The 14,650-nt window shown below is 36.3% G+C and overlaps 1 protein-coding gene across 1 annotated transcript in view; it reads right to left on the bottom strand.

The window, feature by feature from the left end:
- Pcdh15 (protocadherin related 15) overlaps positions 1–14,650 on the bottom strand; it is a 586,560-nt gene that overhangs the window by 292,473 nt on the left and 279,437 nt on the right. Inside the window, exon 10 of the mRNA XM_051186893.1 lies at positions 9,345–9,457. Coding sequence (XP_051042850.1) covers positions 9,345–9,457 — 113 coding nt within the window. The remainder of the gene's footprint in view (positions 1–9,344; positions 9,458–14,650) is intronic.

Below are 14,650 nucleotides of genomic sequence, written 5' to 3'. Positions count from 1 at the left end.
ACATATAGAGAGAAACATCTAAAATAAAGGGACATTTAGGGGATAACATGGAAGTCTAACATAAGGAGCTCTTTGTAATAGTTACCCATTATTAAAGGCAATCTAAATGAAATCTACAAACACTGGGGAAGTGGACATTTCTTGTCACCTAATGAAGTTGCAGTATTGGGAATGGGTTACATCTAATTGAGTTGTCAATCACAGGGGTTAAATGGGATCCCCCAAACAACCAAGATTGTTGCCAATGTTATTTATTGCTCTCCACACACTGACAGCAAAGTCATATTGCCGAAAATAACACCTAAACAACTCACTGAACATGGATAAGTAGAGCTAGTGCCTATGTAGGACCTTAACCCTACAGGCTAGAGTTCTCAGTGCTAAGGAGCATTTCTGGGCATCTACAGAGCATGGTTTTGATAATCTTACCTTGGTTTTACAACTCAAATTCAGCTATCATCAAAGTCACCAGTCTTGTGATTCTGTTATTCAAAGCAAAGTGTAATTTTTGGTTCTTAATTTATGTGGTCTGATGTCAGGATTCAATGTATTAGTTAGTCACCATCAGTCACTGTGCTAGCTCTTATTTATCTGCTGTTTCACTCTCCACATTGGCTTGTACAAGAGTCAGGCCTCGGCATGGTTTCTTCTCTGTGTCTACCCTCTTACAGGTCTGGTCTCATCTCACAGGTTGTAAATGTTTCCAAGATGTTTTATTTACATACTCACCTCTCCCTGGATTCTATAGTCTACATCCAACTGTGCATTTTATAACACTGCTTGGAGATCCAACAGATATCCAATGGGATGATATCAGATGGAAACTTTACAAAAGGTAGTTCTAAGCCCAATCCCAAGCCATCAATTCCAACCAGGTTTTTCTTTTTTAATGGCAGTCTCATTGTTGTATTGCTATCCCTCTGCCTGATTTTAAGTGTTCCCTCTTAATTCATTTTAACTATTCTCCCCATGTAAATTTCCCATACCCTGGTATTCCCTCTCATTGTCTCCATTTCAATTTAAGCTTAAATTTGGAATCTTGTAGAGAAAGATGGCTTACAACAAGGCTATGCTTCCCTGGTCAAAGATCATAACAATATTAATAACTATTTAATATTTGTATTAAGTATAGCCTATTTCTTTAATAGGTATAAAATTATCCTGCATTCACACCTATAGAACATTATTCAGTAGACTAAAATTAATGCCACATTAAGAATTTGGGAAGTAAAGTAACAAGAAATCTTCAAAAGCTCACCAAAATATATAATAGATAGCACAAACAAAATACACAGAAATGTGTTGTGTACAGTAAAATTGATTTGTCTACAGGGTCATAATTCCAAAGAACTTGTTTCTCATAAGAATAAACATATTTTCACTTGACAAAGAAAGATATCTTTACCACATAGAATACAGGAAGCATACTCTCAGAAGGCCTTCTATTATGACAGCATGATAAAATCAACAGGCTTTCCAGCAAGGGATTATTTTTAATATAACGAAGTATATTTTATTTTTGTTTCAAGTTGCTCATATGTTTGTAACTTATTGCAATGGAAATAGAAATCTTCAAAGCCCTTATGCACTTCTCAATAATAAAATCATTTCCTTTTGTGTAGACTTTTAAAATACAAACTGATGCAAGTCAAGTATGCCAGCTATTTTCAGCAATTTGAAGAAGACAGATGCAGTCACTCCTGGGAAAACCATAGCTATAAAAAGGATACTATCTAACTTGAGATAGTTCTGCATTTTGCCTTACCCTTAACACTCTCATGACAGGGGAGCTCTGGGAGGTAGCTGTTCCCATTCCCAAAGTAGTCTCAACTTTGAGAAAACACCAGCTAAGCACCTTTTTTGAACTGGTTGATAAACATCCCACTTTGGATTAAATGAATGTTGAGGACCAACAACATAAAAATATTGATGTAAAAATGGACTAGAAGGTGGACAGCAGAGGCTACTATTTCTCTTCTCTGTTCTTGAGGAAAACAGAAGTTCTATTTGATCTAGAGGTTTTCTACTATTCATTTTAATATTTCCATGGAAAATCCAAGAATCACATGAAAAAAATAACCCACAAAAAACAAAAACAAACAAACAAACAAAACTTGCTTGGGCACAGAATAGAGGGTGATTGGGAAATTCCTAAGTGGGAAGTGGAGTGTGGGGCTTTGGGAGAGTCACTGGTAGAAAGTAGAATGAGGGTTGGGCTGTTCATGTGAGGGAAGTGGAATGGGCGCAGGGGCTGTTTATGTGAGACCTGGAGTGGGTATTTGGATTGTTCAAGTGGGAGTGGAACAGTGGGGACTAGGGTGGTCCATATAATGGAATAGCACGAGGATAGGATAGTTTTACATGAAGGAGTGGAGTGATGGCCGGGGCGGTTCATGCAGGGGAGTGAAGTAGGTGCTTGTCTAGCTCACTTGGGGTATAGAGTGTGGTTTCTGGGGAATGGAGTATGGGATGGAGAAGTTCTTGTGGGGAGTAGAGTGGAGTTGAGTCTGGGAAAGTTCATGTAGAACATGGAATGGGGGGGGCTGAGGAAGTTCCTGAGGGTATGGAGTAGGGGGCTGAGGAGGATAGTGTGGGGCATGGAGTGAGGGTAGGCAGGGTATGGAGTGGGAGCTTGGTGGTTCATGTGGATTGGGCCAAGTGGAGGGCTTTTATAACAACTGAAATGCTACATTCATCTGAATGCCCCAGGGGAGTTCGGCTTGCTGTTTTGTCCCCACAGTGACCTGTACATGTAGAGACAACTCACTAAAATTCAGTGTCCATGAAGAGGCTGAATAAATTTCTTTTCTTTGTCCAAGTAGTGGTAAGTCAACTTGTGAGAAAGGCAAGTGACCGAGTCAACTCTTGCCTTTGTGTATATTTTGTCGATGTGCATTTGGATGCCACTGTATCCATCTACCATTATTTCTGTGTTCAGTTTCCCTTCTGTGTGAACAGTGGTGTGAGATAGAGATGCCACACATCCATTCCTCATACTTCTATACAGAACCAGAAAGGAGCATATTCATTTGTCTCATTATATAGACTTTATTACCTATTACCAGGACAATATAAAAGAACAAAAAATAAATAATTGTCAAAGATGCAAAATCCGTGTTTTATGTCATAGTATACTAAAGAAAAGCATTCAAAATAAGATGACTATTTACCACTCTGTCAAAGGGGCTAATGGACTTCAGAAAGTAGGTTATTATTTTTTTTTTATAAACCCAAGGAAGGATTGTAATGTATTGTGAATGACAGATCAGGTCTGAAATCTCTAAGGCAAATTGATAAAGGCAATCACTTTATCTTAGAGACCTTGAATGGAGTAGGGTGATGGATTCAATTCTTTACTAATTTGATGGTATGAAGTATGGTAAATTAATAACTTGAATGCCTGTGCTTCCCAGAGTCAATGTGTTCCTAACCTCTAAGAGAAGTGGGGCCTTGTGAGATATTACTTTATAATGGTTAAGTGTTCATTGATGGGATTAGTGTCTTTTTTTTTTTTAAAATGCACCTTGGGGACAGTGAAGATGGCTCAGTGGTGAGGAGAGTTTCCTATGCTTTCAGAAGACACTATAAAGCTCTCAAATAAAAACAATTCCAACTTCAGGGAATCTGATAGCCCCTCTGGCATCCATAAATACATACATACATACATATATATATATATATATATATATATGTGTGTGTGTGTGTGTGTGTGTGTGTGTGTGTGTGTGTGTGTGATACATAGAGATAAATAATCTTTGAAAAATGGACTCCAAGTAGCTCTGTTACACTCTTCTCACCATGTGAAAGCACAAGGAGATGTTGCAAACCTCCAAAGAGAAAACGACCTCAGCCAAACCCACCCCATGTCACTCAGACTGCAGCCTCTGCAGTGTAAGGAAGAATGTGTTTGTGATCATTGATTTGTGGGAGTTTTGGATAAACAGTGGTCTAGAGCAACTCACTGGAATGTACTTTGTACATATTTATTGTTCAAGGAGAGTAGAGAAAAATAAGAGCCTTAGCCAGGTGTGCAGCACACCTGTGATGCCAGCACTTGGGAGGGGGAAGTAGATGGATCAAAATTTTGGACAAATCTCCTGGCTATGTGGTTTAAATATATCCTGGCTAATAGCACTCTCTTGATAACTGGAAAAAGAAAAAAGGGAAGAAATGACAAAATGGGTTGGGGGAGACAGAGAGGGGAAGGGATGGACAGAATAGGTCCATGATTACATAGCTAAAATATTTCCAGAAATCTGAAGGACTAGGATCCCTACTCTGTGGCATGTGACTTGTCTATAGCTGGGGAAAGGAAGCCACAGGCAATATTTTGTTTGTTTTGTTAGTGAAGGCTGCTGTTTATTCTTCCCAAAAGGAAAACAGAAAGCTTCATGCTGATCTTATCTCTCTCTCTTCCTCTTATCTGTCTCCTCTCTCTAATATACACTGACAATATTATACATTACAGACATATGGAAAGATCTAACAGATTCTCATTCATTTCTACGAGATTCCATCTTTGTATATTGAAAAACTACAATAGATGACAGGTGAGAGGCTGGCTTCTGTGACTTTGACATCTGCAATCCTTCAATTCTGTGTGAAAAACCACATGAGGCTGGGCAGGAAGGGGAGAGGGTAGAGAAGTTGAAAAGCAACATGCAGAGGGGCATGTCTGCAGTGACTTTAAAGACATTTAATTGACATGTTTGGTGGGGTGCTTAGGAAAGCAGCTACAACTTGAGAGAGAGAGAGAGAGAGGGAGAGAGAGAGAGAGAGAGAGAGAGAGAGAGAGAGAGAGAGACTATGTATGAGATGTGAACAGATAACCAGAGCACAAGAGGCAGAGGAATGGGCAAAAGAGATTATTCAAGATTCAGGATAGATTAAATGAGGGAAACAAGCAGAGAAAACTTGTGAGAAGATAAGAATGCCTGGCTTAGGTGACTAGTGATAAAATACTATCTCACAGGAGAATCAAGAGAAGGCTTAGCTGTTCAAGAGAAATTAATCATCTGTTGAATCATCAACACAACACAATTATATAAACTGGGAGTAGCTTTCCAGGTGATAATTAGAAATGCTATTGTAGCCATCTGAAGGAAAATTTGAGATTGTTTTGTGCCTTTATATATGTCTGTCTGACAGCTGTCAGTCACCTTGACCAGTACAAGAACTGAAAACTAACAAACACAGTATATTTAAAAAATACTGAATCTAGAGATGAAGCATTAGTGGTACACAGCCAAGAGTTACAGTGGCTGTGTGCGTATAAACAACCATTTCTCATGTATTAACTTTCATAGTGCTCAAAGCAAATTTTGACTAGGACTGGTAGCATGTAGGAACTAGCATCTCATTAATTTAAATTTCTGTCTCATCACCTATTTCAAATACTTGTATTTTCCTTAGAAGGAATATAGCTGTTAGTGACAGTCATAAATAGCTGAAACTATGCATCAACATACATTTGACTTTTGCTAAGGGTTCTACATAGGTAATGTTAAGCAGGGGCACAATACAAATTGTATTTTAGCAGTGATGGAGAGAAGACTCAATGGCCAAGAACAGACTAGGACCTGAGTTCAATTGCCAGTACCAGCATCAGGTGGCTTATACCCACCTGTAACTCCTGCTGTATGGAGCAGCAGGACACCTGGCCTCTTCACCTCTGACACCTCTGGCCTCTTCAGGCACCTGGACTCAGATATACACACACACCCTCCCCATGTATACAAAATTTAAAATGATAAAGATACAATTTAGAAACATTTAAGAGGAAATGTATTACCATCCATCATCTGTAAAGATGAAGAGATTAAAGAGATCCCTTTACTATAGAAGAGCCTTGCAATAGTATAGACAAAGGCTGTGAGGAGGCTTTGTCCATATGCATATGCAATTGTTTTATACTGTGCTTAGACCAGTGGCATGAGAAAAGAGAGGGAGACCAGAGTAGTATGATAGATTTAGGTCTCTGTGATTCTCTCCATCTGGGCCTCAGATCCTACAAGGTGGCTGCTACTGCTTAGGATAGCAATATACTACATGATAGTATAGTATTCCTGTGTCTTGGAAGAAAAGCAAACTAGGATGTGGTTGCTGGACACATGAGGAAGCCACTGAGTGGCAGCAGGAAGCTTGAGGAACCATAATGCTGGGTTAGCAGTTTCACCATGGCCCTTGCTTAATCAGAGTTTAATAAAAGCTTTTAATCAAAAGGATTTAGATGAAATGCAATTATTCTTTTAGTAACCAAGGGACAATGAATTATTAATAATTTATTCATTTGATCTGTTTTAATAATTCAAGGTTTTGCTTTGTATTAGATGCCTAGCATATAAATACTACTTTAAATATGCTATATTAGAGAAAGTGAGTTTTCTGAGATTTGTATAAGGCACCTGGCACATGCACTAAAATAATTGTTATCTGACATCTGAAATATGTTTTCATATTTCTGCCTCACAGGAAATCTGTGGTAGCTTTTGGGAGAATCATGTGGAAGGATCAGATATTTCATAATCCAAACTGGGATGTTCTTGCCAGTGTATGTGTATTATGGGTTCAATGACCATGGTCCATAGTTAGAATTCTGGCACAAAGCAAGTGACTGCTTCTTTTCCTTAATATGCATAAGCTTTCAATATCCTCAGATGAGAGCAGCTAACTAAAGGCTGGGGATGTGTTTTGTAATGGAGCATCCCTTTCTTTTTTCAATCTGGTGTGCTTGGGTTGTTTACTAGGCTAATGTTTCTAATTATCCAACTTTGTCTTGCAGGTTTCACCTTTACATTTTTACTTGTCAGCAGGCAGAATAAATCATTGGCAGAAATAGCAAGAAATAAAGATGAGAAATCTCTGGTTCATGACACAAACCAGCTGTTAGTGAGCTGTGTGGCTTTTAAAGGCAGAATTCTTCCTCAGTCCAGAGGGAGACACTCATATTTTATTTGAGGCAGCTCCCCAAACAGAAATTTAGATCAAATCCAACACCAAAACACTTCCATAGCTAATGAAAAAAGAAAAACAAAACAAAACAATACACTAATGTGGGAAAAAGTAAAGATAATGGAATATTTACTATTGAGGAGAACCGTGGGATTGTGGCATTTGCAAGAATGTCAGGCTATTCTACTATTTCTTGGTTTGTGTTGCATTGTTGTTCTTTTTTTAATTATTTATTTTTTATTTTACATGTCAATCCCAGTTCCCCCTCTCTCCCTCCCTCCCTTACTCCCTCCCTCTTACCCTCTCTGCTCTCTCACATGCACCCTGACCACTTTCCCCTCCCATCCCCGCATTATTATTCTTTCAACTGATTCTTTCTCTCATGGTCCTATCATGGTACCTTTGGGTCAAGGCAGTTTGGATCTAGTGATAGCTTCACAGTCTTTTCATTAATAGTATAAAGTGCTTTTAAAAAAAACAATTATTTGTTCATATTTCCAAATGATTTTTTTTTCTGTAATTGATGAGCTGTTACACTGTTCTCAGACATCTCAGGACAACTGATGTGGGTAGTAAAGGAAACTGATTCATGTTCAAAATGAAGCAGTTTAGAAACAATACATAGACAAGGATAAGCATCAGGGGACCCAGGCAGATGGATATAGGCAGTGGATGTATATTGCTTGACTTCTGTGGGGTTCCACATTAACGACAGGTCAGTGCAAGCTGAGAACCTCATGTATGACCACTTTGTACAAAGGGGGCAGCAGTGTGTCTTTTCTGAGTGACAATCAAGGGGGTTATATCCATCCAGAAGTTGATCTCCCTCATTTTTTTTTTTTCTGTTGACTGCTAGCAGTGAGCTACACTGTGCTTCTAAGCCTTTCTGTTAAAAACACATTTTCACTCTTATTTATTGGCCAAAATTTCTTAACCCAGCAACTTTAAGCTTGGGGTAATCTTCAGAAAATCTTTGAAACTCCAGATAATTGAAATACTCCCTTTCAGTTGATTGTTAGTCTTGTTTTATCTTCTCTCTACCAGTTGATTAAATCTACAGTGAGGAGACTTATCTATTTCTACACTATTAATTCTCCATGGACAACGCATGACTATTAAACATATTATAATGTGACGTAAGAAGCTATCACATACTATGAACTAAAATGAAATACATTTAGTATAATAGTATTTGAAGTTAGACTTAATTTATCTACAGTCAATCCAATTATGCATACCTAAGCAACTACATAGTGTGTGCAGTGGGAAGAACCTAAGATTGCATGAAATAAAACCAAATCCAGTGTCACTTCTGCCCAGTAGTAGTCATGTGTCTCATGATAACTATGGACACTGTGACACTGACACTGAACTTCATATCCTACATACTGTGCTGCAAATTAGACAGCACCCAGGTGGTGGCAACCAGCCAATGAAGAAGTACAAAAATCAGCATTCCCAGAGCACCTACTCAGCAAGCCCTCTCTCTTCATTTCCTTTTTATTTCCATCTTTCATTCAATTAGGTAAATTATTTATGTGGTTCTGGGGAATGAAACCAGGGCCTCATGCCTGCCTTGCAAATATTCTACCATGGAGCTAATGCCACAGCACTAATAATTTTAATTATTTTAATCAAAAGGTGTGTGTGTGTAATATTGTATAAAATGTAAAAGTGTATTAGGTTTATTCAGGGTTTATTGTCTTGTCTCTTACAGATATCTCCATTGAATACTCATTTCCACTCAGCAAATCCTCACTCTTCCTTCAGGGTCAAAGTGAAATCTTAAATCTCAACTTTCTGGTGAAGGCCATCAGAATTAACTAGCCTCCACAGTGGCTTCCTCTTCTGTGGCTTCCCTATAACGTAATCTATATTATTATTAATTAATAACACATTTTCCATTTAAAGAATGATACTGTCTTACTGCTACATAGATCACCTAGCTTTAAATTTTCATTCAGTTCTAGATTTATCTTCTTCCATTAAAAAAAATGGTAAGGCATACATTTAAAAATATTAGGGTGAGAAAGTACTTCCATCTATGCTAGATAAAGCAACAACACCTAAAATAATATATTAAGGTAAGTAAGGCATATTCTAATGTTGTCATTGTTTATCTTTCATCTCCAAAAGTTATTTTCTAAAACAATGTTAAAAGATAAAATGCAATTTGTTATTTAAACTATGTCCCTATGACCAACACATTTATTATGTGAATATATTGAATATCACTATACACATGAAAAAAATCCAATGTTTGTAGACAAAAAATTTGGGTATAGTGGTTCATATTCATTCTCATCTTTTAAATGAGGTCTACAGTAGCCTTCATATGTTCCTTTGGTTAGCCTTCCATAACTACAAGGAAATAAGGATTTAGTTTAATTTACCTTAATAACCAAATCGAATTTCTGGTGGAAGTCTCTGTTGACTGGCTCCAGAAGAGTAAGCTGGGCAGTCCTGGGATGCATGTGGAAGAATCGGGGATAATCCTCAGGGGTGCCTGGGAGACAAGAGACAGCATTGGGAACTGAGAACAAACAGCAACTCGCCAGTCTGATTCATCTCTTTTCCTTCAGTAACCCAGCAACACAGTTACAATTTCATTAGCAAATTAAGTTTCGAAATTATCCAGTCTAGGGAGAACGGATGCAAATGTGATATATAATTAATTAGCTTATGAATTAGAGAAAGGGGAGATATCTGTTTGGATGGTTTTCTGATTTTTTTTAAAAGAGAGCTCTTTAATTAATTTGGAAAGTCATTATATGAAAATAAGACATTAAGTAGAGGAAAAACAAATTTTGGATTATAAAATTATATTTTAATGATACATAAATCTTAATTATACCCTACATGTTTTTTCAACATATCTTATAATAAAGACTAGCAATTTAAACCAAATATCAAAATGCTTAGGAACTACTGTAAACATGTTCTTCTATAGTAGGGACATTTTTGTTGTTGTTTTTTTAAAGGTAAGTGTTCTGATAATTATGCCAACCACTGAAGATTTTAATGGATTTGTTTTTTAAGGTGCATATTTCTTAAATGCTGGCATTTTGTTCACTGTGATATTTGGTTCTGCACATTTTCTAAATTTACCTGTATCATCTTTACCTGTATGCTATCCCAAAGTAAAGAAATGCCAGGTCAGAGTAATCAGATGTAAAAATCAAATCACATCCCATTAATGGTTAGGTATGCCAGTAACCATCAGTGACCCTTTCAACAATCTATACTTGTAAAGAAGACCTGGGAATTTGAGATATTAAATATTCCCACTACAAAGAGAGTTATAATTACTGATTTCAGCCATGGTAACAATTATACTTATTACTATAGATATTTATTTATAGGAAAAATCCACAACAATGAGTGGAAATGGGCTGTGAGAGATTACACAGAGCACATAGAAGGAAAATGCATTGTTTTAGTCACATCCATATATATCTTCCACTGGGCTTGAGAACATAAACACAAGTTTGGCTTGATCAATCTGTAGATCTATACCAAAGTGATGTTTACCTTCTTTGTAACAGAACTAGGGATGGATCCTACAGCCTTATTCATGATCAGTACTCTGCCACTGACTACATGCATCCTCCACTCAATAATGCAAGAATACCACTGTTGGGAAAAATAACCATCTAAAATCTATAGTAATTTATCTGGCTGAATAAGTGGGAAATATATCTGCACATATGTATATATTTACAACACATGTGATCTTTAACTATCAATGTAGCTATCTTTAGATGACTAAAATTGAACTTTGAAAATTAGTCAGCTAAAAAGGAATACATATTATATTTAAATGGAAAAATCATAATATTAAAAATTGATAACATAAGAGATAGTAAAGAAATACATGACAGGGTGGTAGAAAAGTCAAAATCTGTTAACAACAAATGTAATATTTTTGGAGCCATATGTATATGCTCTATGCAATTATATAACAAATTAGATTTATAGGATCTCAGAAATGCTTTTCTAAATGTGAATTCATGTGGTGTTATAAATAAAAACATCCCAGAAGTTCAAAGGTAACAGTTTGTTATTTTATCCCAGGGAATATAGCTAATACATAAAAATCACAGATGAAATAAAGCTGTGTACAGTATTCATATCCTGATGGTAGGGTTGATGATATCATTCCTAGGGCATTTGCTAGTAAGTTATATAACTATGTGATACTTGAATTCTATCACTTAAAGTATTGAAAACTGATTTAAAAAAAGAGCAAAATATGTCTGAATATAGGATTAAAGCTAAAATAAAAATACTTACAACTTGGGCCTTGAGTTAGAAGCAAAAATACTCAATAAAATACTGACAAACCGAATCCAACAACATATCCCCCCAAAAAAAAAAGAAAAAAAAAAAAAAGAAATCCACTATGATCAAGTAGGCTTCATTCCAGTGATACAGGGATGGTTCAACCTATGCAAATTTGTCAATGTAATCCACCATATAAGCAAATTGAAAGAAAAAAAAAAACCATGATCATCTCACTAGATGCTGAAAAAGCATTTGACAAACTCCAACACCCCTTCATGATAAAGGAACACACCCAAACATAATGAAGGCAATATACAGTAAACTAACAGCCAACATCAAATTAAATGGAGAGAAACTCAAAGTGAACACACTACAATCAGGAACAAGATAAGGCTGTCCATTCTCTCCATATCAATTCAATATAGTATTCAAAGTTCTAGTTAAAGCAATAAAAAACCAAAAGGAGATCAAAGGAAGGGAAGAAGTCAAACTATCACTATTTGCAAATGATTTGACAGTTTATATAAGTGAACCCAAAAATTCTACCAGGGAATCCTATAGCTGATAAACACCTTCAGTAAAGTGGCAGAATACAAGATTAACTAAAAAAAAAAAAAAAAAAAAAAAAAAAAAAAAAAATCAGCAGCCCTCCTATATACAGATGATAAATGGGCTGAGAAGGAAATCAAGGTAATCTCATATTACAGTCTAGCTCCAAGAAGAGATATACACTCTCTAATTGGGGCTCTCTTAAATGATGTTCTGCTCAGGAAAAATGACCACCCTTCGGAGTCAGTTTGTCATTGTATCGAATGTGTTTTATACAATGTATTTGATTTGATACAAATCCCTTGTATACAAAATAATTAAAGTTTCTAAAAGGCATTTCATTTACCGTTCTGTATCCATGTTAGAAATTTAAAAGACTTGTGAACTATTTTACTACAGGTGTCAAGAATAACTATGAGTCTCCTACACTGCCATCTAATGTCAAGAGCATTAAGAAAGGTCTCCCTCCTGATAACCAGGTACATTGAGTATCAATAATAATAACTGTCCTGATTTGAAAGAGACCAACTATTTAAATTTCTTAAATTAAATTTTATTTAAAATTTAAATTATACATTTCATAACATTAAAAACAAGAGTGATATATTGATCATTGTGGTTTAAATAAGTATGGTCCATAGGGAGTGGCATTTTAGGAGGTATGGCCTTGTTTGTATAGGTGTGACTTTGTTGAAGGAAGTGTGTCCCTGTGAGAGTGGGTGTTAAGGTCTTATGCTCAAGTTATGCCCAGTGTGGCACACAGTGTCCCTTCTGCTGCCTGCACATCAAGATGTAGAACTCTCAGCTCCTTTTCCAGCACAGTGTATGCCTGTGTGCCACCATGCTTCCCATCTTGCAACAATGAACAGATCCCCTGAACCTGTAAGCCAACCCCAATTAAATGTTTTCCTTTGTAAGAACTGCCATGGTCATGGTGTCTCTTCAGCAGAATAGAAACCCCAACTAAGACAATTGCTATGGAGGAGGATTGTTGGCACCATTTGAAAACTAGACAATTATACTATAAATCCAAATAACTGAGATCACACATTTCTTTTTAGGAACTTATTCACCCTGGTGATGGAAAACCAAAACAAAAATCTACTAAAAATAGAAATGAGATGAGGATGCCCTATTGCACTTATGGAATGGGCACTTCATCCAATGCTAGAGATGGGGACCTTGATCTTTGCCTCCAAATAACACTTTTATGTGTTTGTCTAATTTGATCTATGTGTCATTAGTATAAGTGTTGTGGGATGACAACACAAAACAGATTGCATATCATCTAGGAAGTGGCTTGAGCAGAGACAACAAAATCCTTCATTTGTTTACAGTAAAGCTAAGGCAACCAACTATGTGGAACCATGCCAATGAGAATACAATGTGTTCAGCAGGGGATCTCAATGACTTCAAGTTATCTTTCCAATAAACACATTTAGGGAAAATTAATGGGAAGAAAATAAGCATAAATCTAAAATGACTCACTAGACATATCATTTACAACAGGTGGACATTATGTGAAGCTTCACCACCCTGCCTGGTATATTTACAAAGAAAAAATATGCTGTTAAGCATAGGTATGTTTGAGAGAAATCTGTAATAAATAATGATGAGCAGCAGAGTTATAAGCAGTTATGTTATAGGAATGTGTAATAGATATTTGTTGATTAAAGAGATATGTCTTAAGCCTTTTTCATGATAATGAGATGGGAGAATTGGAACGGAATATAGACATACAAACAATTTCAATGTTTATCATTTCTTAAGTAATAGTGAATGGAAAACTTTCATTCTAACATTTTTATATGTTTCCACTGAAATTTATGTAAAGTACAGTGTAATTCAGAGTTGGTTCTGCTGGTTTCAGCAGCCTTCTCTTCAGAGGAGGATGTACTGGGGATATGCTGGAAGGTGAGTCACTAACATAAAGGAATGTGCGACCCAGGTGAACTGGGAAAAGGCAGGTAGCTCCTGGAGAGAAACACTTATTAGATGACAACTCTGGGTTTCCTGTGGGGGAAACACTGTAATCTTTTTATTTATAAATCTTCTATTTCATCTAAGTGTCAAACAGCCCTATGGGGAAGATGCTATTATTGGATCTATGAAGAAAGAAAAATTCAGAGATTAAGAGGGAAAATGACTTCAATTCTCACAGCTGGCAAATGAATGAAGCAGAATTCTACCATAGAATATCTAATTCTAGACCCCAAAACACTTCTCTGTCAGGTCATATAGTCCCACCTAATTAATTACACCATTGGGCTTATTGGCCTGTTGTGAGAGGTAGATTTGTAGAAGTGATTACAACATACTAACAGATCAAGTGTGTAACTGGAGATCTAAAAGTAGATCTACAGTAAATGCTATGGCAGTTTAATATTCTATACTCCTTAAATTACAATTCTTTACTAAGGAGAATTAAAAATACTTTTCTTTCCACCATTCACTAATTTTTATACTTATATGAAACCGTTACATAGAAATGATTTTGATTGCTCAAATTTTAGAATGTAATTCTTTATAGTCAGCAGAACTCATGTATTCAAAAACTTTTATTGTATGCACAAAAAGCCTACATTTCTACCCTCAGTTCTGTGAAGGAAATTTCAAGCTAGATTATCCCTCTATTTTATTTTTTTTACAAAGTTGGACATAATTTGTTTTCTGTAAGGGACCTATCATAAACTTTATATATTTTAGAAGAATCATTTCATGTTGATCCATTTACCACTGTCACTATTAAAAGCAATGTCCCTGTTAATAATTGCATGAAGGCTCCTGACTGTATCCTTCATTACACCCTTTATGTTTGCATGCAATGCTTTGGTGGCATCATATGTTCTCATTGTGGCAACCTTGT

Source organism: Phodopus roborovskii, unplaced genomic scaffold (genome assembly GCF_943737965.1).
Source record: "Phodopus roborovskii unplaced genomic scaffold, PHOROB, whole genome shotgun sequence".
Lineage (NCBI taxonomy): Eukaryota > Metazoa > Chordata > Mammalia > Rodentia > Cricetidae > Phodopus > Phodopus roborovskii.
Note: the sequence above shows the minus strand (reverse complement) of the source record. Positions and strands in the feature narration are given on the sequence as shown.